The 22,933-nt window shown below is 41.4% G+C and overlaps 2 protein-coding genes across 2 annotated transcripts; one reads left to right on the forward strand and one right to left on the reverse strand.

Annotated features, from left to right (window-relative positions):
* The first annotated feature begins 251 nt into the window (after nt 1-251).
* NRROS (negative regulator of reactive oxygen species) lies at nt 252-4,550 on the forward strand. The gene is made up of 2 exons (XM_056849302.1): nt 252-347; nt 2,592-4,550. The coding sequence occupies exons 1-2, from the start codon at nt 252-254 to the stop codon at nt 4,548-4,550; spliced, it is 2,055 nt and encodes a 684-aa protein (XP_056705280.1).
* A 12,063-nt stretch (nt 4,551-16,613) lies between these two features.
* Nucleotides 16,614-21,913, reverse strand: CEP19 (centrosomal protein 19). The gene is made up of 3 exons (XM_056849311.1): nt 21,899-21,913; nt 20,674-20,814; nt 16,614-17,002 (listed from the first exon to the last, which is right to left on the reverse strand). The coding sequence occupies exons 2-3, from the start codon at nt 20,801-20,803 to the stop codon at nt 16,641-16,643; spliced, it is 492 nt and encodes a 163-aa protein (XP_056705289.1). The 5' UTR covers nt 20,804-20,814; nt 21,899-21,913; the 3' UTR covers nt 16,614-16,640.
* Between the last annotated feature and the right edge of the window lie 1,020 nt (nt 21,914-22,933).

The following is a 22,933-nucleotide window of genomic DNA, read 5'->3' on the forward strand; positions in this document are numbered from 1 at the left end:
CACACAGCGTACCGGTAGAGTGCCCTTGGGAAGTAGCATATTCATTGCATTCATGGTAGAGCTTAGTGTAATGTTTGCAGTAGGTGCGAGACCTGGTGCTGGCTTGGTTTACATGGCTTCTTACAAGGCTTTAAAGTTTCTAGTATTATCTATGAGATAATGAACTGTAACCCTCCCCAAAAGAAAGGATGGGACTTTTTGACATTTTTTTTTCTTACTATGTCTCTCTTTGCAGGAGTTCTGCTGTTGAAATGGCGTTAATAGCCTTGAGCATCTTCCTGTGTGTAGTTTTCCTAGATACAGGATGGGGAAGCAAGCCTTCAGCCGATCACAGTCTCTGCAAACTAGTGAGTCTTCTGGAAACCCTAAACATTGTTTCTCATTTACAAAAGTCTTTATTAAAAAATATAGATTCAACATGGCATTTTGAGTAAAATGATAACATATTCATTCCATATAACAATCTGATCAACGTGTCACTAGCTGGCAGGAATCACTACATTGTCCCAAGAATTTAGCATGTTTGGCCATTGCCCTTCTCTGTCCATTTTAGGAACATTAAAGAATATTTTTCCAGAGTTTTCCTATGACCCTTTGGTTTGGTGGCTTTGGAGGGTGGTTGAATTCTAGGTAGTCCAATAGTGCTTCTTCCCACCTCCCCGGAAGCCATTGGACACTTGAAGAATTGGTACACAGTTTCAGCAACAGACAGGACTCTGACATATGTAGAGACTTCCTTGTGCCATAGGCCAAGACAGTTATGGGTTGAATGCTCATCCAGGAGGATTCCCTATTTATCTAAATTGGTTTTAGGGGAGTGACTGCTCCTGTTTAAATTGGTTTTAGGGGAGTGCCTGCACCATCTAAATTCAGTTTGGGAAGAATTGCTGCATCATCTTCCCAATGTGTTGTTTCAGAAGGCAGTCAATTATGTCCCGTTGATTAGCTCTCTTTTACTGGTTCTGTTGGATAGGAGCCTCAGTCCACACAGCATAACTGCATGCAAGGACCTCTGCATACTGGGCTGTGGAACAGCTGTGGAGTTATTGCTATTGGGTCAGGGACTCCAGAAGATGGAATAAGATTTGAAGGTAGCTATGAGTTCAAAGAGCTTCAGAAACAGTGATATAATCATATGAGCTGGCGTGGTGTAAGGGTTAGACTGTCGGAAAAGGATTGGACAGCCCCCGGTCCAAATCCCTACTCTAACACAAAGCGCACAGAGTGATTTTAGGCTCTCTTGGTGTAATCTACCTCGCATGGCTGTTGTGTGAATATGGTGGAAACCATGTAAGCTTTTTGGAAGAGCAGTGGGATAAGTGATGGGTTTCTGGAAGTGGTGTCTCAAACTAATCAAGCAAGCTAAATCCCAAATATTGCAATATTACAGATTTTCCCGTGTGTTGAGGTAATTTCTCTGTGAGTAAGCAAGAAGTACATTACACATAATATTTCCTTACACAGCTGTACATGAGTCATCATCACAAGGTATGTGAAGCTTGTACAGGTAGCTGCTTCACTGTGTGTATGCCAGTTAGGTAGCATGGAAAGCCGGCAGATATACAATCTTCACACACCAAGGGTATACTGTGTAACAGAGTGTTCATTCTACGCCCATATAGTAAAACGGTGGGTGGAGTTCCTCAAAAATTCCTGTAATGCTTTTCCAGTATATATATAAGTCAGGAGCCATTTACCAGAATTTCAAAAGCACACAGACTCAATGTGTGGAGGAATACTGGGATCATGCCTCCTTTTTCATATATCTGTTTGCTGAACAGCTAGATTCTGTATATAAAAGCTCTGTCATCTTGCCCTAAGATCATCTGTACAGAGACTATTAGCGATGCAATAAAATGGGGAGGGGCACATTTTATGGAGAAAATTTCCCCTTGCAATTACTGGGAGAGGGGAAACACATGAAACAGGATGAAAATGTCCTGTCATTCAGAGTGGAAGCATGCAGTATTGCCCTTATTCTGATTTGGCTCTATGACGTAGTAACAGAGCCTAATCTGATTGGCTATATGGGTTTGTGATGCTATCATATTGGCTATATGATTGTTCATTGGCTGGATTATACAGTCATGGAGAGGAATCTTCCTCCTTTAAACAAACAGGATTGTGCCAAAGCAGTTGCCAAAGGGACCAGCAAACAGGCACAAAATAGTGCTAAAACCAGTTAAAGGAGAGAGAAAAGGAATTCCAGGTATATGACAACTGTGGCCAAGCCAGGGCTGTGCTCTCTGAGAGGACCCCCCTCCCTCACACTAGTGCATTCCAGTTCCTTACCTTTCTCATTTTCACAATATCCCGGTCTGGTAGGTCACTGACAGTGCAATCCTATGCAAAGTTACTCCAGTTTAAATCATAGGATTGCACTGTAATGTTCTCATTTTGTACATGTTGCGGCTGAGGGGCAATGCCTTGCCAAAGGGTACCCAGTGGTTTTATTAGCTGTGCACAGATTTGAGCCTAGGTCCTTCAAGGTTTAAGCACTTTATTCCCTCTGCCCAGTACCATTTGCACTGGCTTTAGCAGCCTGTTCCACCTTTTGCTGTTCCACAAATCGATTTGGTTTTTTGCTGCAGGAAAAGAGAAGTGCTGATTGCAATCGGAGGCGGCTGGACTCTGTCCCAGCAGACTTGCCTGCTGGGACAGAGGAACTTCTTTTGGATGCCAACAGTATACAGACTGTAAGGAATGCTTCTTTGGGGCAGTATCTGTTCCTGCAGAGCCTCAGACTATGCGAGAATAGGTTGGAGCTCATTGAACCTGGGGCCTTCCTTGCCAGCAGGACTCTTAGTTTTCTCTTCCTGGCCAACAATGCTCTCTTCATGAACTATTCCATGACAGCAGCTGCTCTGTGGTCTTTGCCTGCCCTGAGAAAGCTGGACCTATCAGGAAACCAACTCACTGAGGAGATGATGGCCACACTGATCCAGCAGTTGTCTTCCTTAGAATCCTTGTTTTTGGCCAGGAATGCTATTATGAGGCTGGATGACTCTCACTTCAAAAACTTGCCCCACCTGCAGAACCTGGATTTGCAGCAGAACTACATCTTTGAGATTGAGATTGGTGCCTTCGAAGGTTTACAAGGGCTGCAGTATCTTAATCTGGCCTACAACTACATGCCTTGCATTGTGGATTTTGACCTGGCCCAACTGCGGGTGCTCAATGTCAGCAACAACCACATCGAATGGTTCCTGGCTGCAGAGAATGATGCCACTTTTGAACTAGAAACACTAGACCTTTCCCACAACCAGCTCCTGTTCTTCCCACTGTTGCCCCGGCTAAATAAACTGCAAAGTCTGCTGCTTACACACAATCGGATGAGCTTTTATGGCAAACTTTTCAATGATTCAGAGAGTACACTGCAACTGCAGTCACTGTATGGCAATTCCACCAATGTCACCACGATCAACCTTTGGGAAGAAATCAGCCATGGTGTCCTCTCTTTCCTGAGTTTTCTGGACATGAGCTGGAATCGGCTCCAGTACCTGCCTGAAAGATTTTTTGAAGGGATGGTTTCCCTCACTCACCTGAAACTCAGTCACAACTGCTTAGAAACATTGCACATCCACGAGGGGGAATTGCTAAACTCCCTCGTCCATTTGGATCTCAGCTACAATCAGCTCTTGGATCTACAGATGAGCTTCAGTCCTGGAGTGACTTTACCTAACCTCAGATGGTTTAATCTAAACAACAACAGACTGCGTGGCTTGCCAGCTGAAATTTTTACCCATGCAACAAAGATCACTACAGTTGACCTCAGTCACAACCCAGTAGAGATTTGTGGAAGCGCTGCGAGTGCTGCAAGTCCCATGTGCGTAGATATCAGAAATGCTGGCTCCTTGAGGAATCTCTACTTGGCTGGTTGTAGCCTCAAAGTGTTGGGCAGCCATGTCTTCAGGGGTGCTTCCTTAGTACAGTTAGATCTTTCTGACAATCCAAGTGCACTACTTGCTGGCCTGGTACCTCTGCAAGATGTGGCGCCTTCCCTGCAGGTGCTCTCTCTCAGGAACACCGGCCTGTCTGCTGCAAGCATAAATGTGGACTTTTCTGCTTTTCAGAAGCTCAGAAACCTGGACCTGTCTGAAAACTCTCTGGCCAGCTTCCCTGGGTCTTTAATAGGCTTGAGACTGAGCAAGCTTGATCTCAGGAGAAATGGCCTCCACTCTCTACCTCAACGTGTCATGCAAAATCAGCTTGGGAAGAGTTTGCGTGTGATCTACCTCAGCCAGAATCCCTATGACTGCTGCAGTCTGGGGTGGTGGGATGCCCTTCGCAGTCCCCACACTGTACACATTGCGGACATGAGTCAAGTCACCTGCAACTACTCCTCCAGGTTAATCAGTGCAGCAAATCTACCAGAAACAGTCCTCCAGAGTTGCAGGTGGCTCACAGCAGATATGGTGTTGCTTTATCTGGTGCTGGCTCTTCCCCCTTGCTTAGCTCTGCTGGTTGCCTTTGCCATCATTTTTTTGACTTTCAGACAACGGATTCTGCAAATGGTGAAGCGCAGGTATAGAACGTCCAGCCCGTATTGACGTGAGGGGTGGGGGGAGAGAAGCGAGTCACTGAGCCTCAGGAATGGGGATGGCCAACACAGAAAGCTACAGTTGCCTGTCCATTGGTGTGATTCTAACCACAACGTGCGGAAATGTTTCGATAGAAGCTGCCTTACTAGCATAATTTTTTTTGCTGTTGGCAGGGGATAGGACAACATGCCTGCAGTCTTGTGCACTGAAAGTACAGTACAAGTGAATATTGTACAATATTTTATAACAGGAAATCCCTTACAGAGAAGACAGGAGTAGGAGCCTTATGCTGAGAATTAATCATGGTGAAGAATGAATAAAGGCAACTCTCAAGGAGATATTGCTTCTTAGGAATTTTTATTATCCAAAAGAAAAATTGTTTCCATTTCTGGCCTTTTTAAGACACTAGCTGAAGGGCTTTGGAGGAAGCTTAATGTTAGAGGGTGTACTGTGGGGCTTCTTGTTTTTTTTCTTCTTACATTCCTGAGTTTATCCATTTTTCTTTACTAATCTTCTAAAGCCATCTAAGCACTCCAGGATATTGTAGGTCAACATTGGTGGGGGAGGAAAGAAAGAAGAGGTACAGGTTGCCACATACATTGCAATAAAGGCAAGAATGGAAACCATGACCTAAATACATGTTACAAAGCACTTGTAACTTCCCCTGTCCTGTTGACAGATGTGCTCTGGGAGTTCTAAGCTTAGAACATAATTCTGAGGTTGGCAGAGGCCGTTGTGAAATGGTTAAGAACAGCAGACTCTAATCTGATGAACCGGGTTTGTTTCCCCACTCTTCCACAGTTCTCTCAGAACTCTCTCAGCCTCACCTACCTCATAAGGTGTTTGTAGTGAGGAGAGGAAGGTAGGTGATTGTAAGCCGCTTTGAGACTCCTTAAAGGTAGAGAAAAAAGGTAAAGGTAAAGGTCCCCTGTGCAAGCACCGGGTCATTCCTGACCCATGGGGTGACATCAAAAACCAACTCTTCTTCTTCCTCTTCTTTTTCTTTGGATCAGAACAATGGAATATACGTAGAGAGGGCTTAAGTGACCCCAATGTACCATCTTCCCAAATTGAAAGGGCTCTGGGAGCTGCTATGTGCCTGTTGGAGAAACTTGCTTGTACTGATGGCCACATGTAATTTTCCCCAATGGGTCAAATTGATTGTGGCATAAACTGTTGTCAAATGCATGAAGTATATCATCAGTTGTCAGGTACATGTAAAAATGGAAAACACTGAAATGCAAAAGGTACAGTCCGGGGGCAACACTACATGTTCCATCTACTACTTGATTGCCACAGGAAACTAGCAGGATGGAAACAGTGAGATCCCCATGCGAACTCAATTTAGAAGTGCCACAAAGGCCCAATTTGGATCAGAACCACGGTGCAATGGAAAGAGCGGCTTTTGGAAGGGGAAAAATAAATTAAACATTGTGGTCAATTTCTGCTGAATTGTAAAAAACTTGGGGGAGCTGAATGAAGAATCTTGCAGGCAGCATACCTGCTTATGTTACATCACAGTTTGTTGGCTGCAATCTTCTCTGTTCAACACATCCATTGCTTCCCCATGTATGAAAATTCCTTCTCCAGTGACTGGCTAATAAAGGCAGAGGAGGCCCAGAATTTTGGACACAAGGTTATATTAAAAAAAACACACACACAGGTCAAAAGTCTAGGATAAAACATTCCTGTTGTAGCCATTCTTATCTCTTAAAGAAACATGCCCTGTAAGGCTAGGCATAGATAGAACAGTCGCTCCAAATTTCTACCATGTTATATAAGTTGTTGGGTGCATATTATGTGGCTTTATTGGCATCCTGATGAGAGATCAATTTCATGCTTCATGGTACTTGATGTGGTGTAAATATTAATTAAACAAAGAGAAGAGAGGTTTAAAAAACCCTTGAGAATAAACAGAATTTGTATAAGGGATGAAGTAGAGGATATATCGCAGGTGAGGCACATGTGCCAGGAGGTAAGCAGCTGGTATTGCACCAGTAAAAATCTTAGGCCATTTCTTATAAGAACCACTGGTGAGGAGGTTGGGCCTAAGTTTTGGTTCACCAAGAAAATCTGTCTTGGGCCTTCCTGTTGAAGGAACTGCCTCCATATGAGTATTTTGTTGAGGAATGTGGTTTCTTTCCCTCCCTTGATCTTTTTGAGGTTTTAATAAGGAACACAAAAGCCATTTTTTGTATTTTAAATATTTACTGTTACTTCTTTAAAATGTATTGTGTGTTAGTAAATACCATACCCTGACCTGGATAACCCAGGCTAGCCCTATCTTGTCAGATCTCAGAAGCTAAGCAGTGTTGGCCCTGGCTAGTATTTGGATGGGCGATGTTCAAGGAATAACAGGGTCATGATGCAGAGGCACGGAATGGCAAACCACCTTATGAGCTGTCTTTTGTACTATGCCTATTAAAGGTTATTGAATTCAATTGCAAACCACCTCTGAACGTCTCTTGCAGGGGTGGGGAACGTCAGGCCCGGGGGCCGTATAAGGCCCTCGAAATCATTTGGTCTGGCCCTTCATGGGTCCTGGTAGATCTCTAGCTCAGAAGGATGCTGCCCTGCCTGGATCTCTTGGGCCCAGCTGGGGACACCAGAGCTCAAAAGCGAGTCGCTCTATGTGGCAGACACTCGGAGCCGTCTCCGGTCGTGCCTCTTGGCTAAATGTTTGACCAAATATAGCAGGCTAATTTTTAAGTTGATAATTTTGTATGGCCCCCAAATGATATTATAAATATCCAAATGGCCCTTGGCAGAAAAAAGGTTCCCCACCCCTGATCTCTTGCCTTGAAAACCCTACTGGGTTGCCATAAGTCAGCTGTAACTTGATAGCATTTTCCACCACCACAAATACCATAAGGTTGTGTTGAGTTTCATGAAAGATCCACAACAACTGTGGCAAATACTCAAGTTTCTCCTTCCTGAGTTGGTACCATTACATCTTATCCTTTTTACCCATTGATTTTGTCTGTTTTAGTTGTAGTTGGTTTATTGGATTTGCCCCCTTAGGTAGCTTTCATGCTAATTTCATCTTTGTCTTGGTTCTCTGCTGTTTTGTTGTTCTTGTTTTTATTTGGCTATAGGCTGAATTCAGGTTATTTTTATGATGGGTAATGCTAAACAGTTACACCCTTCTAAATCCACTGGCACTTTAAATCCCATTTACTTCAATAAAACTCCAGTATAATATGTTTAGGATTAGCTGTGCATTTCAGTTAAGATTGAGCTTTTCTCTTTATTGGTAATTTAAGAAACTGGGAATTACTTTGGCCAGGCACATCGTCTGCCACACTGTCACCAAAAGTTTTCTACTTTGCAACTCCACTGAATCTTTGGTCATTTATGCATGGTCGCTTTAACCTCCTTTATTCCCCGTTTCAGCCAGGATCAAAGTAACCCGGGTTGGGGGAAACTGTATGCATTGGCTGGAATGATCAGGGACAAAACTGTGTGCTGATGGAGGCATGAATACAGAAAAGCAGTCTCCCAAGTTCAAATCAAGTCCCACCCCTTTAAATGCTGCTCTGTAATTGGCTGATTTGCAGTACTCACCCTGAGAAAAGATTTCTTTCCCCCCAGACCTAACTGCCACATTAAAAAAACATTTTAAGAACAAAAAACGGAGCAATCTGGAAAAAAAAGGGGGGGAATCAAAACCTCATTTTAAAAAAGCCTTTCTTTTGCTCAGAAAGAGCTCAGAGGTAGCAGGAAGCACTTGAATCCCTGCCTCTTTACACACTGCTTCGTGATTGGCTGTGAGATAAGCCAATCTTCTGTGCTTCCATTGTTTGGCTATCTGCACGCTGCCTTGAAGAGGGGTTTGGTAAAGGGTGGGGCGAAGCTCAACCTGAGAACAGAGTATGCATGCTCTGTGACTCCGGAATGAGCCAGGATGAACTGTTTAATTCGGGCCAGAAAAGGAATGGGAAAAGCCGGGTTCATTTTGCGTTGAAACAGCATCGAGCTTCCAAGGAATGAGGTAACCTGCATACCGAAAAATTTGATCCTGGCTGAAACAGGGAATAAAGGAGGGTAAAGAGACCGTGCATAAATGACCTTTGTCAATCTTTCATCAGGATTAAACCCTTAGGGTAGGGCTTGTTCAGAATAATGCTTAGTTCACTCTTAGCATTACAAACCTAATAATAAAGAGGAGCAGATAATCCCTTTACTGACATCCTAACACCTATGTTTTAGACATGCTTAATTGGTAGATAGAAAGTACTCTGGAATTTTAAGCAGAGAAGGAATTATGCTGTCTGATCCTAGCCATTATTCAAAAGTCAAATTGAAGCCTTCAGAGTACAAGGAATTTTGGTACATAAATGGTTTGTTTCCTACTAATAATAAGCAATGATTATTGATGTATTGCTCAGGTTTAGTTTCTTTTTCAAGATACGAGAGTTTTAAGATACAACTCTGGGAATAAGCTGTGTTCAAGTCCTTTCAGCAACTGGATGGTTGAAGATCATTAGAAATAAGCCTATACAGAACTGAAATCCTTCAGATCATATGCTGTATTGTAAAGAGGGGTCAATGCAGCTCTGCATTTGAAAAGATCAAATAGGAGGGTCCCATCTGAGAAATGTGAGTTATTATTTGGTGTTAACACCTCATACAAATTTGCCAGGGATACATACTAGCAGTGAAATGAAAAACAATTCACAAAGAGGTTAAAGACCAAAAGACCAGTTTGTACTTAATAGTGCTTTCCACAATAGAGTTTTCTCCCTGGGACTTAGCGCTTTCATGCCAATAGTAAATTTCCCATGAAGGTAGCTGCTACAGAAGCAAAGCTATGGTTGTATTATAGAAAGCTGCCATAACCCTGCAAACAGCGAGCCTGCTATATGTGGATCATTGCTGACTGCTTGAGGCCTCCCTGTGGTAGAGGTTTTTCAGGCAGGAAAACCACATTCTGAGGAAACCACAGCCCATTTTCTGCAATGTGTGCACACTCTGCGGAAGTGTGCGCGCGGGTAGGCAATTTCAACCCAGGTTCCATTTTGCAATAACCAACATGCAGTACAAGTGAAAGAGAGCAAGACACTTTGTGGTGCTCATGTTTCACAAGCCTTAATTGCTTTGTGAGTTAGCCCAGCCTAAACAGATGTTCTCTTCCAGAACAATGTTGAGGTATGCAATAAAGAAGGTTGTTGCCTGGGCAAGTTCACACACAGTTCAACAATCCCTAAAGTGGTTCTACTTGGCACATGCCTGTGCGACTTATTCCATTTGCGTGAAGAGTAAGCAGTAGACAAATTCTCAAGGGCATAACAGTATCATTTCACATTATTGTGTAGTTGCAGTAACTGGCTTAAAGGCAAGCTTAAAGGCAAGCTCAAAGGATCTGCATTTTCTGCACACTTTATTTGTTTTTCTTAAAAGTGATATCCTACCTTACAGTTAAAAAGAAAGAACTCTCTAGGTAGCTTGGTGGGGTGAAAAGTGCTGTCACGTTGCATCCGACTTATGGCGACCCTGTAGGGTTTTCAAGGCAAGAGACATTCAGAGGTGGTCTGCCATTGCCTGCCTCTGCATAGCAACCCTGGACTTTCTTGGTGGTCTCCCATCCAAATATCAACCACCAATCTAAATTTGGCTAACAGAGCCAAATTCTTACAAAGAGCTGCTTTAAAATTGATCTTAATGCCAAACCTCTTGCACCATTCTATGCTTTGAACCTCCTGATCACCAGTTCCTAACTAGAGTTCTTCTTTCCAGTTCTGCTCCTGTTTAACTCTTCACATCCCTACGCAGTTTTGTATACCACAGATTATATAGTTTTTCAGCAACCTGAACAGTATATAATGCCTAGAAATTGACTTTTGAAAAGTATAGCCTTAGTAAATCAGTAACAGTGTACTTTAAATACTCCAACAGGTACAGCTGACAACTTTCCTTCCAAGGTTTGTGGTTATTGCTGCCCCTAAACTTGTTGAGCGGGTACAAGATGCCCTATTTTTTTCAGATATGCTTAACAGTTTCTTTTAATGCTCTTGAGAGAAGCCAGAAATGACTGTGCCTCCTCTCTCTTATTAGGCAGATGTGCTAGCTTCCTCTGCCCTTTGTAGGAGCAACAAAGATAACTGGTTCTCCTTTTGTTCGGGGAAAGGCAGCTTCAGTTCAGGATGTGGTTATGAGTATGGGCATCTGGTGCTACCCAGCAGAAAAATCAGTAGGGGTTTAGGGAGAAATAGGAATGAACTTTGCATTTTATCTGACGAGAGTACACTAATTGAGAGAACCACATTAGTCACAGTGCAAGCTGTGAAAGAAGCCCTGGGAAAGCAGCCGCATAACCATTTGAAACCATGTGCTTTCTGAGGTGCACATGTTCTCCAGTTATGGCTCATTGTGGTCTGATTAGAAGATTGATCTGTCAAAGTAACTAGTGGGGACAGGCTTTTCGGCAAGGATATTGACCAGTTGTCCTTTAGGTGCCTTGCAACCCTTGGCTTTTATGAGCTCCCACGTGCACTTGAGACTGTGACATCAAGTGACGATACATGGGAAGGTACATCTAGGTGGCTATAGTGTGGGCTGTACAGACTGCCTAACTAGCATCTAGTGGTGAGTGTGGGGGGGTAGTCTGTGTCAAACAATACTTGCCTTTTAGTGAGATGCGGCCAGTATTACCAATTCTGTGCAACAGTCCTCTGCTGTGACTGCAGGAAACAGAAGCAACCCTTACTGAAATGCAAAGTTTGGCAGGTACTGCTTTTATAACCATTGACACAGAGACATATTTTTAAAGCAACATACAAGGCTTTTGGGGTCACAAGCCTACTAGGAAAGATGACAATGATATATTGTATGGCAATGCACTCAACAACTACCATCATTCTGATTTAATGAAGTATGTGTGCATACATACTTTCTGCCCAGCCGCAGTTTGTGGTGGAAATGAAAATGGAAACTTCTTACCACAGAGTCAAGTATGCTGGTGGCCTGAGGCCCATACTTCAGTGACCTGTCTTTCAGGCACAGCTTTACTTTGCACAGACATGCTCTTTACCCAGATAAATTCTTCTATCTGGCTAACCTCAGAGAGCTGCCTCCAGGGCATTTACCTCAAAGGTTCTCAGTGGCTTTTTCCTTCTGCCTCATTTTAGTGCTCTCTCTACCACATTACCTACAACCTGATCCTTTTAATTGGAGATGCCAGGGAATGCTTGGCATGAAGACAGTTCCAAATTCAAGCAGATGTTCTACTATTAAACCACAGGGCTTATCTTGATCAACCACTATTGGATGGATTATTCTGGGGAGAACCTTCCACATGCATAATGCCACCAATGAAAAGGCCGTCAGGACCTCTATGATCAATACAGATACTTTTATTTGGGCCTGGAAATGAACAGGCAGCCAATATAGATGAATATCACAGTTACATGCTCCATCCAAGCTGCATCCATGAGAGGGACCATGGCTGAGTGGTAGAGCGTCTGCTTGGCATGCAAAAATTCCCAGGTTCAGTCCCTGGCATCTCTAGTTAAAAGGATCAGGTAGCTGGTATTGTGAAAGATCTCTACCCTGGCTGCCAGCCTGAGTAGACAATACTGACCTTGATGGAACAATGGTCTGATTCAGTATAAGGAGGCTTCATGTATTCATATGTTCACGTATTCAGTATAAGGAGGCTTCATGTATTCATATGCTTTTAGGCACATTCTGAACTGATTTGAAATTTCTGAACATTCAACAAAGGCAGCTAGATCCATTTAGAGCACATTACAATAATTTGTATTTAACTAAGGCAGGGATAATTGTAGCTAGGCCAGCCTTTTCTAGGATAGGGCACCGGTGGTGCGCTAGCCTCCACTGGCAAAAGTCACTCCTAACCGCAGGCACAATCCTAACAATCAGATTCAGTGGACAATCCAGGAGCACCTCAAACTGTGCACCTGATTCTTAAAGGGGAATGCAATCTCATCCACATGACAGGTGAGCTCCCAGGTCATCTGAAGCACCAACCGACAGAACTGCTAGTTTGTTAGGTTTAAGTTTGATTTTGTCCATATACATCCAGGCCATTTTAGCTTCTGCAGCCTCCTTGGAATTTAGTGAGCAAAATGAGCTGTCATCTGCATATTGATGATATTGCAGCCCAAATATCAGATGATTTTCTTGAGTGGTTTCATGTAAATGTTAAACAAGATGGGGAACAAGATGAATCCCTGGGGTAGGAAATCATATCCCTAGATCCATCTTCTGAACCTTCAGGAAATGAGCTGAGCCACTGGAGTTCAGGACCCCACCCAGTTTGATCCCTGAAAAAAATGTCAGGATACCATGGGTACTATTTTTTAAATCAAAGCTGCATTAAATCAAAGGAGCATCCAGGAGAATCAACCGAATTACATTTGTCCACCCCCCAGCAAAATCCATCCATTTGGATGGCCTAAATAATCAATTTCTCCAGGAAAACCACAAGAAAAATTGCTATTCAAGAGCCTGGAATGTTTTATGCTGGCCTACAGTTAAGCATCTGACCTACCAAGTGGGTAGGATAAGGATCAATTTGAGACAGGTCCGTGATAGAGCCAATAAAGATTTTTAAAGAAGACATTGCTCTTCTGGGTAGGACATACGAACGTGAAGGGGAGAGGCTGTTGCTCGGTGGTAGAGCATCTGCTTGGCATGCAGAAGGTCCCAGGTTCAATCCCCGACATCTCAAGTTAAAGGGACTAGGCAAGTAGGTGATGTGAAAGACCTCTGCCTGAGACCCTGGAGAGCCGCTGCCGGTTAGAGTAGACAGCACTGACTTTGATGAACCAAGGCAGCTTCATATGTCCTCTTCTGATTCCTTTAACACGGCCAAGAGTTTCCAATCATTCAGAGAGATATTGATGACCTCTGCATTCAACTGGGCCAGACTTTCCCCTGGCTGCTCAGGAGGGACACAGGTCAAGCAAGTCCATGTCCTCAGATTGCTCCAGCTAGCAGTCAGTTATCCAAAGAAATATGAAAAGATAGAGCTTGAGGCACATCCACAGTGAGATCCAAACCAGCAGAGTCTAAATTGGAATGGATATAAGAATTTTTTTCTGCAAAATATTAGCATACTGGTCATAGTAAGTTTGCCATCGATACTCCCAACTCCTTCTGAGGACCAATGTACAACAGGCTCCTTATCCACTTGGAACTTTTTCTACAAGAAAACACTGCAGAGATGCAATGTCGATGGTGAGGTAAATTTTTTTCACCACCATGATTCGTGGTAGTAATTTTTTTCATTGCCACAAAGTAGGCTCTAAAATGGACTCTAGTCTGTGGCTGGTCGTATTAATTACAAGTTTCTCCCCATCATTGTGCTAACCATAGTCCAACTAATTTAATCAAGCCCAGTTCTTTAGTAAACCAATGGGCCGTTATGGCTCTTCCAGCATGAAGAGGGTTTCTAAAAGAAATTATGTCAACTATGTGGGCCATCTCCTAATTTCAGAGGGAAATCGAGGCATCTTCAGCACTCGGTTCCCCTGATCCAATAGAAATTAAATAATCTGCCTCATTTTAAGAAAGTTGCAGGCTTCCTCACTCATTATAATGTCTAATAAACAACCCAACAGGACCCACATTTTAGAAACTTTTACAGACTGCTCAGCATGCTGCATCATACTATATCCCTTTACTGAAGTAGGTTAATTCTTTCATGCTTCAAGTTGCCTCTGTGTTCTAGCTGGGTCAACAAATCCTTTGTGAGGTAAAGGGGGAAAGATGGGCATACATGGAAAACTGTATAGATGAATTTTTGATGGTCCGTGGTAACAATACCACCAAATAAAAACATATATTAGGAAAACACAACCAAGAGGCTGCAGTTGTACTTCCCCCAAACATACAGATCAAAATCTGCAGTGCTGAAGACAAGAAAGAACTTCTCAGAAATGTAAAGCAAATTGATAACTGGTTAAGATAATCAGGTATGTGGGAGTAGTTATCATTGAACTCATGATAACTATCATTGAATTCATGATTGAACTTTTTCTGAGTAAATATGTGCAATTTGCAATATAACATTTTAAACCGAACTAAGGCATCACAGAATGGGAGGTCATATTACATTTTTGCGACTACCTTTTGGTGGTAAAATATCGATAAAGATCTAATGACATTTTAGGATTTAGTTTCTGTTGATGGTGTGGTAGTCAATACAGTAAGAATGTGAATGGTCTTCAAAGAGTCATTTTCTTTCACAGGTTAATTACATGTCCTGTCATTTCAAAAATAAATAAATAAACTAAAAACAATCACACGACTTCTAATATTAGACCACTATAGATTGTAGTGTCCAAGCACAGCAATGTAATTTATTCCCAATACATTTCATGCCTGAGAAATTTTAAATGATCATGATACAGAGTGCCTACTAAGTACATAGGTTTACAAGAAACAGATCTACAGATAATAAATCATTGCCCTGTAAACAATAAAACATTGTCCTCTGGAGACAACAGAATAGTTTTAATATTTATATACGTGCATAATCAAAGAAGCAATACTTGAAAATTTATCTACCTTTACCTGTCTTTGACCTCATAAACCTGTGTCCACACACATCCTTTGAGTCGAATTCCCTGACCTCCAATCCTGTCAGTAGTGATGGATGAAACTATTTGCCACCAAAAAGACTGTGGTCATTTATGCATGGCTAGGATGTCATTGGTTTGTTCCTCTCATGTTTCATGCTTTTCTATCCTGAGATTAAAAAAATTGAACTCATGGTGAACACCACCCTGCATCAATCCTGCAAAAGTGGAATAGTAGGGAAGTGGTCATCAATTCTGGCACTGCTTTGTGATTGGCTGGTTAAGGGTTGACCTAACTCCGAGGTTTTTCTTTTTTTGTTTCAACACGCACCAGTGGGCACTCACAATTGCTGCAATTCTTTATTTACTTTTGGGACAAAACTGGGATGGGAAAACCTGGGGAAGTTTTGCAACAGAAGCAGGTTGGACCTGCAGGCGGGAGATGACCATGCGTTACGACAATGGAGATTCGCTACATTCGCAGGAGAATCACAAGAAAAATAGCCATGTGTTATTGACCTGTGAAATATTTGTAGAGTCAAATAATATAGAAACCAAATATTATTAGCTCAAGCTCCTTACAAAACGGTTTCAGCTGAATTGGACAAAGTCCACTGCAATACCTTTGAAATATTTGTTCTAAAAACAGAACCAATCGCTGGTGCTATGCTAAATAATTTTCTGAAAGGTATGTACCATTGAAGTCATTTAAACTAAATATGTTTATGCTGAAGGAATTGGAATCACTCTAATAACATCAACCAGCCACCACATCTTTCTGTAACTAACATAAATGCAGATTTTTTTCAACACAATAAAAGCATATCCTTTGTAAGATATATTGGCAATTATTGTAAACAAAGCTTTCAAGTAAGCAGCACATACAAGTGTAATTTGTCTTCTTAATAGTTACTTCTCAGGCACAAAAAAATCCCATGTGTTAATGAAACCATGAGAAGAATTATTTTCAACACAGCACAACATATCTAAACATTAACATTCTCATGACCATATCAGTGGTTTTCCATAAAACAAAGGATGTATGATTTTGTTGGAACAATAATATATAAATGTAATATTTTGTAGCTGATGTTCTTATTCAACTGAACAAAAGAGAAGCACACAAAAGCCAGACAGCTTAATGGACAAAATATGATTTCCAACAAAGTGAAAGGAACATGTGAAACAATAAATAAGACAACTTTACTTCCATTGTTACATATTTTTAAAAGTTAAAACTGAACAAAGAAGTTTTGTTGAGAGTTTTTATTTTTATTTAAGAGGGTGCATGCCACTGTGACCAACTATCCAATAGTAGGTAAACAGCTATTTGAGGCCGGTCACATCTTTTTCACAATCTCAGAAGACTTTTTTTTCTCACCTTGTGAAACGTGAACAGAAAGACATAAGCTTAGATCTCTCTTGATAGTACAACTGAATGGTAAGTTTAGACAAGTTCTGTTGCTACAATGCAACAGTGCATTTTCAACAGTATATGTAGACAGTCCTTCCTACTGTAACAAGACTCCATGAATCCAAAGAACTTGGTTATAGTTCAAAAATCATCATCTGAATCTGCATCCCAGCCACAGGATTCAAGCTCCTCCTCTTGTGGGAAATCCACTTCTACATTGTAGACAAAATCAGGATCATCTTTCTTTTTTCTGTTCTTTTCAAATAGCTCATCCATTATTTTTTTCCTTTTTGCAAGCTCCTTGTCATCAAGTTGGTTTAGGTTCTCCTCAGGGTCAATCGTTACTTTCAGCTGAATTTGTTTTAGACTCTGAGACAAACTTTGTCCTCCCAAATGCCCTCTGAGCAAACTGTGTAACTTTTGCAACTGTTCCATTGAGACCCCTTCCAAATAAGTCTTGTGTCGAGGGTTATTCTTTAGCTGTTCTGCTGCCCTGCTGCAATCTGCACCAAAGGGAAAGTAAAGCAAGGTAACAAAACAAACAAACAAAAAACCCTCCCAAAACCTTTGGCTGCAGATACATGCCTTGTTATTTGTCTGGTATGTATCTGGCAGAATACTAGGAAGCACTTCTGTTGCTGATGAGTCACAGATGCACAACTGCTAGAAAGGACAATACTTTAGCTTAAAGTTTCAAAATGTAGTTGTTGCTGAAAGTCACTGGGACATGAAACCTTATGTGCTGAAGGTTATATTATATTTTGTCCTACTGTACATTGTGTGGGGAAGTACATTGTGTCTGCCCAATGACAACCCAAAGTGGCTTACATTGTTTTTCTCTCCTCCATTTTATATAACTAAGCAATTATACAACTGAACAGTGCAATACTGGAAGGGCATAACTGTAGCAAGTTTGACTGGCTGTACAAATGACAACAAACAAACAGAAGTAAAAAAGCATACATAAATCAGACAGACAAAATATTAACTTTGCTACAAGGTCCCCCAAGAACAATGGACAAAAGAAACAATACAGAGCATAAGATACCTTCACCACTGCTGCTCACAGCCAAACCTAAAATACTGGGGTACATGTTAGGTTTCTGTCCACATACATTTTGTTATGTTGTATAATGGAATTGTCATGGGCCTAGGGGTAAAGATGAGCAAGATAAGGTATAATTCCACCATTTCTGAACCCCATATGAAGTATAACAGAGTGAATAGAATGGTTTTTAGCTGTATGAAGTAAAACGCAGCTGCCTAGTCTGACTGACCTTGAAGATAACGAGGAAGCATAAAATCCTTCCTTGCTGGGAAAACCTACTGAATGGTAATTTATGTTCAGTGCTGAAATTTATATACTGTGATACAATTACCATCCCTCTTCTGTACAGGGAAATGTTTACCCGTCGTATCTCAGAAATCTTAGATTCTGAATGAGATAAAAGGACGGCACTTGCCCTCTGAAAGTTAGAGAACTTTCCTGGCAAGTTCTTGCAAGGCTTTATGGCACCTAAACAGAAGAGGAGGAAGCATCAAGGAGAAGACGCTGTTTCCAAGGCCGAGGAGGTTGATGAGGAGAAGAGAGTGGCTGAAGAAGGCAAGGTCTTGATCAGTAATGATAAGCTGCAACCTGGGATTGTCTTGACATGGATCACTCTCCATCCCCTCCAAGGGATGTAAAACCAAGACTCAGATCATTGATGCTTGAGTGAATTAAGATTCTGAAGTTCTTCCTCTTAGAATGATTTCTAAGACATTTACAACTCATCTTGTGAGACTGAGAAAGGCTTCTTTTAGAGAAGGTTCATTTCTGATAACCTAGTTAAGGCTGGATATCTGAAATGACTGCTTGCAGACTTCTCCATCTAGGATGGAGGCTCTTAATATTCCTACCAACTTTAGAGTGGGGTTTAAGATTATTGGGTTCTCAGTGTTCCAAATATGGATAGATCCATTTAATTCTAACAAGGATTGATGGAGTCTCACTAAAAGATCTAGTCTGGCTTGGCTTTTTAGTTCTTACAAGCATTAAGATTGTAAAGACTCCTGAACATAGGACTAAAAGATATTACTCTGGGATTGTGTCAGAAAGGTCCTCTAATAAACAGAGGGACTTCTGAACCTCCTCAGAGCAGAAGCCAGAGATGTTCCTGACTAAAAGGAGAATCTCTGTATTCTGTGAGGAAAGCACAGCACATACACAGAGTACAGATTCACTTACAAAACTCTCTAAGATTGGCACAGCCAGAGAGACTTTATAACAGAGTCCTACAAAGAAAGGCCAAGTTAAATAGCTTAAAGCTAACACACAGTATATTAATTGGCTTTCACAGAAGCTTTGCATTGTTGTCTGATTCAGACACAGCTATAGATATTCCTGATCTTAAATCAGAGGCCTTTTCATGGGCTAAGAACACTAAGAGATTTCTATAATTTCATGAACTTGGTCTTGGCATAGACTGGAAATATGCTTTAATATAATAACAACTTTTACATAGAACCATGAAACATAGAACTCTAATCTTTGCATATACCAAAGATATGCTCTGCAATGACATGGAAATACAGGAAAGCTTCACAAATCTCCCTAAGCTTTGCTTTAAGCTGGAGAGGTTTGGAAATGAGTAAACTAAGTAAAGATCTTGTAATACAAAGGGTTTAAATATCTTTAACATAAGATCCTTTCAGAACCTTACATATAGGTAAAGAAGGTGTACAGATGACATGATGAGGTATAGTCTGTATTAAGATGTTATGATATTCTAAATGATTTGAATGAAGATGTTTATAATCAAATCCTTTTCCATAGTATTAACCATATTTTATAAGATTTGATAAGATTTCTGTATTTGATATATTCCTGAATGAAATAATATTACAGGTTTAAGGTTTGAACTCTCATACAGAGAAACATAGAGACTGTTAAAGATTGCTTGCTATGTATACACGTTTAAGACTGATGCTGTCTGACTTTATATAATGTTTTAAGACTTTGTAACCATAATACAAGTATATATTATGTGATATAAAATAAATGTGTTTTTGATATAAAAGAGAGTAAGCCACTGTTTATAAATAATTTGGTGCATTTCACTAAAAAGCTTGCATTAGGTGAGCAATGTGATTCCTGCTTACTGGATAACTGGCTGAATAAGATAACATACCACTTCTCAGGAAGAGGTTCTTTCTAAGAGCCTAGTTATTTCAACAGCACGAACCGCAACAGAATGTAACTTTCAAATCAAGGGCTATGACAAATGTATATTCCCTTGGTGGTGGTGAAAAGTGCTGTCATGTCACAGCCAATTTATGGCAATTCCATAGGTTTTTTTCAAGGCAAGGAATGTTCAGAGGCATTGCCTGCCTCTGTGTTGCAGCCCTGGCCTTCCTTAGTGGTCTCTCATCCAAGCAACCTTGCTTAGCTTCTAAGATCTGACAAGGTCAGGCAAGCCTGAGCCATCCAGGTCATGGCATATTCCCTCAGTTATGGGGAAAAGCCTACTTTTTCAACTGAAATGACAGATGCACATAACGGTGAAACACTTGCTCAGCTGATAATTTTGCTTGCCTCTATCCCATGCTGTTTACCATTTTTTAAGTGCCATATGAACATTTATTCATTTATCTGTGCACTGATCACTTTACTGATAAAAAAGGGAAGTAAAAAAAGGCTAAACTGCTCTGAGAACTTCTGGGAGCAGTTTCTTGGTGCCATCACAGGGGACCAGCCAATCAGAACCATTACCAAACAACTTCTGCAACCTTGCAAAACTGTGATGGATAGAACTGAACCCTAGAAAGGAATAGATATGATAAAGCTGAAGGCAAGGATACTTATGGATTGGCCCATCTCTCTGTACTTTTTAGTATTTATCTTCTCTCTAGAAAAAATTTCAATATGGGAACTGAATGGGTGAAGTAACATTTTTCCAAACATGCAAAACAGTACAGGTGCTGTATGTCATAATGTTTGTTAAATGTTAATTAAGTGTTAATGTGTAGTATCAGTATATACAGTATCTATGGACTATCTATGCTGATAATTCTTTTCCCCCTGTAAACTGGCTACAAATTTAATCTGCTAAACAAACAGCTGTAGCAGCCATGATTACAGATACCCATTTTGAAAAGTTACTGTTTATAAACCAGCAGAATAAACATGCAGTACCTGAGTATTTGGAGAAATTCCGAACAGGCATGATGCGCTTCCGTACATTATTCTTGAGCTGGTCTTCATAGATTAAAATAATAGATGGGGGCTGCAACTGAATGCCACACTTCTTTGCAATGAAAGACATCCCAGTTCCTACTATAGCTTTAGTCCAAAAATATCACTCTCATGTGTAATCATGTAGTAATCTGAAATAAATTTGTTAAAAAGAGCAAAGATAGGGCAAAATTTAAAAGGACGAGGAAATTCCTAATGCTGTATTTAAAAGGCATCATTCAAAAAAGGCTTCAGGGAAAGAATTTTTTTTAATGCCATCTTAATCACAGCTGGCTTCAATGAGGCATGCTTAAATGTTGTGCCAAATTAAAATACCTGAAAAGCAGCTGCTGCAAACTGTAAATGTCAGGCAGTATCTTAACTGTCTTCAACAGGACTAAACAAGTCACAACACAAGTTTTGTTCCATTGGAAGGTTCACATCACACTTAACTAGGGTTGCCAGCTCCGGGTTGGGAAATACCTGGAGATTTTAGGAGTGAGCCTGAAGAGAGCCAGGTTGGGGGAAGGAAGAGACTTCAGTGGGGTATAATTCCATACAGTCCACCTTCCAAAGTGGCCATTTTATCCAGTTCATTTGGAGATCAGTTGCAATCCCAGGAGATCTCGTCACCACCTGGAGGAGGTTGGCAACCCTACACTTAACTGCACACAAAGCTGCTATTGTATCATCTAGACTGGATTTATCTTTCACGCAGCTGTTTACTCCAGAGACTTATCTGCTTTAATTAAGTTTATTTCTGAAGCGAGGTCTTAGAAGTTCAAGAGTTCTTGATCTTGCATTCGATCGTTTACTTATGTCTTGGATTTGCGGGGTGGGGGGAGACCAAAGTCAGAGCTCCGGCCTAGTTATTTGACCGTGTTCGCACGTACAGTAGGCACTACAACAAGTTTATTAAAAAAGCAAAGAAAAAAAAGGCCTGCGATAACAACCCCTGCAGCTTCTTCACGAACGGCTTCGCCGAAAACTCTCTCTTCTTCCTTGGACTCATCAGCATAACGACCTCTCCGCGCCGTCGCCATGTCAGGCCCCTTAGTAATTCCGTCTATTCAAATGCCCGGATGAAAGAAAAAAGAAATTGCGAAGAAATATCAACCTCTTACTTCCCTTGTTTGATACCTTATTAATATAAATTTGCGGTTGCCACAGAAGAGCTCTGTCTTACTGGCAAGGTCTTTCCAAGCAGGCACGCGTAAGACGGCCCCCTAGGAGGGCCTTGGACGTGCGCGGAAAAGGCGGCGCGTGTTTGACGTAAGGTCAAATCCGTCAATATGTGAGAGGCGACGATTGTTACCGCAGCACAGTAGGGCAGGGGCGTCTATTGCCGTGAGGAGACGTCTGAGGTTATCGTTTGGAGCCGCTTCTCTTGGTGGAAAGATGCTCTGACTGTCCTCGCTTTCAGATTAGTTTGCTGTGAGTATTTAGGAGAGAAGGACAATCTTGTCTCTTCCTGTGCGTGGAAAATTAGTTTTTTGGTTCCTGTAGGTTATCCAGGCTGTGTGACCGTGGTCTTGGTATTTTCTTTCCTGACGTTTCGCCAGCAACTGTGGCAGGCATCTTCAGAGGAGTAACACTGAAGGACAAAAATTAGTTTTGTTTAATGAATGCTGTCAGATCGATGATGCGAAAGTGCTTGCACCACGAGAAAGAAACGTCTATTGATTTCAGTGCACCTTGTTTCACTCCAGTTTTTTTTTTAAGGATTGCAAGCCGCCTTTGTTGGGCTCCACACCCTAAATATGTGTAGATTAATCTTGCGCAGATAATGCACAAGGATAATCTTGTGCAGATAATTCACAAGGATGGTGCATAGTTAGAATAATGTAATTACATGCACATATGGCAAATGGCTTGCTGTCACAGAGTGAATTATATCAGAAGTGTATATGTTATATGAGATGCGCACACAAAAGCTGGGAATTTTATAATTAGAGTACCATCAGCACTAGTGTGAGCACCTGTGTGTGACCTTTGATACATAGGCAGAGTGCTGCACGCTGCAACATGCAAGCATGTCTTGTTTTCCTCTAAGGAGGAAAAGAAGTGGGAACAGGCAGGACTACTCTGCAGACCTTCCTGCAATATTTATATGATCTCCATGATGAATGTGAAGTGAACAGACAGGATTCATCTTTCTTTAGTCCCCTCTACAGGATGTCATATCCCTCCAGTGCTTTCTTCCCTGAAAGATATGTTGCTT

Source organism: Euleptes europaea, chromosome 5 (assembly GCF_029931775.1).
Source record: "Euleptes europaea isolate rEulEur1 chromosome 5, rEulEur1.hap1, whole genome shotgun sequence".
Classification (NCBI taxonomy): domain Eukaryota; kingdom Metazoa; phylum Chordata; class Lepidosauria; order Squamata; family Sphaerodactylidae; genus Euleptes; species Euleptes europaea.

Bases quoted from the DNA above. Each gene is read 5' to 3' on its own strand.
- CEP19 (XM_056849311.1), bottom strand. From the start codon at position 20,803: ATGTCTTTCATTGCAAAGAAGTGTGGCATTCAGTTGCAGCCCCCATCT. The intron at 17,003-20,673 runs GTACTGCATGTT...CCTTTGGTGCAG, and splicing joins GAATTTCTCCAAATACTCAG to ATTGCAGCAGGGCAGCAGAA.
- NRROS (XM_056849302.1), top strand. From the start codon at position 252: ATGGCGTTAATAGCCTTGAGCATCTTCCTGTGTGTAGTTTTCCTAGAT. The intron at 348-2,591 runs GTGAGTCTTCTG...TTTTTGCTGCAG, and splicing joins ATCACAGTCTCTGCAAACTA to GAAAAGAGAAGTGCTGATTG.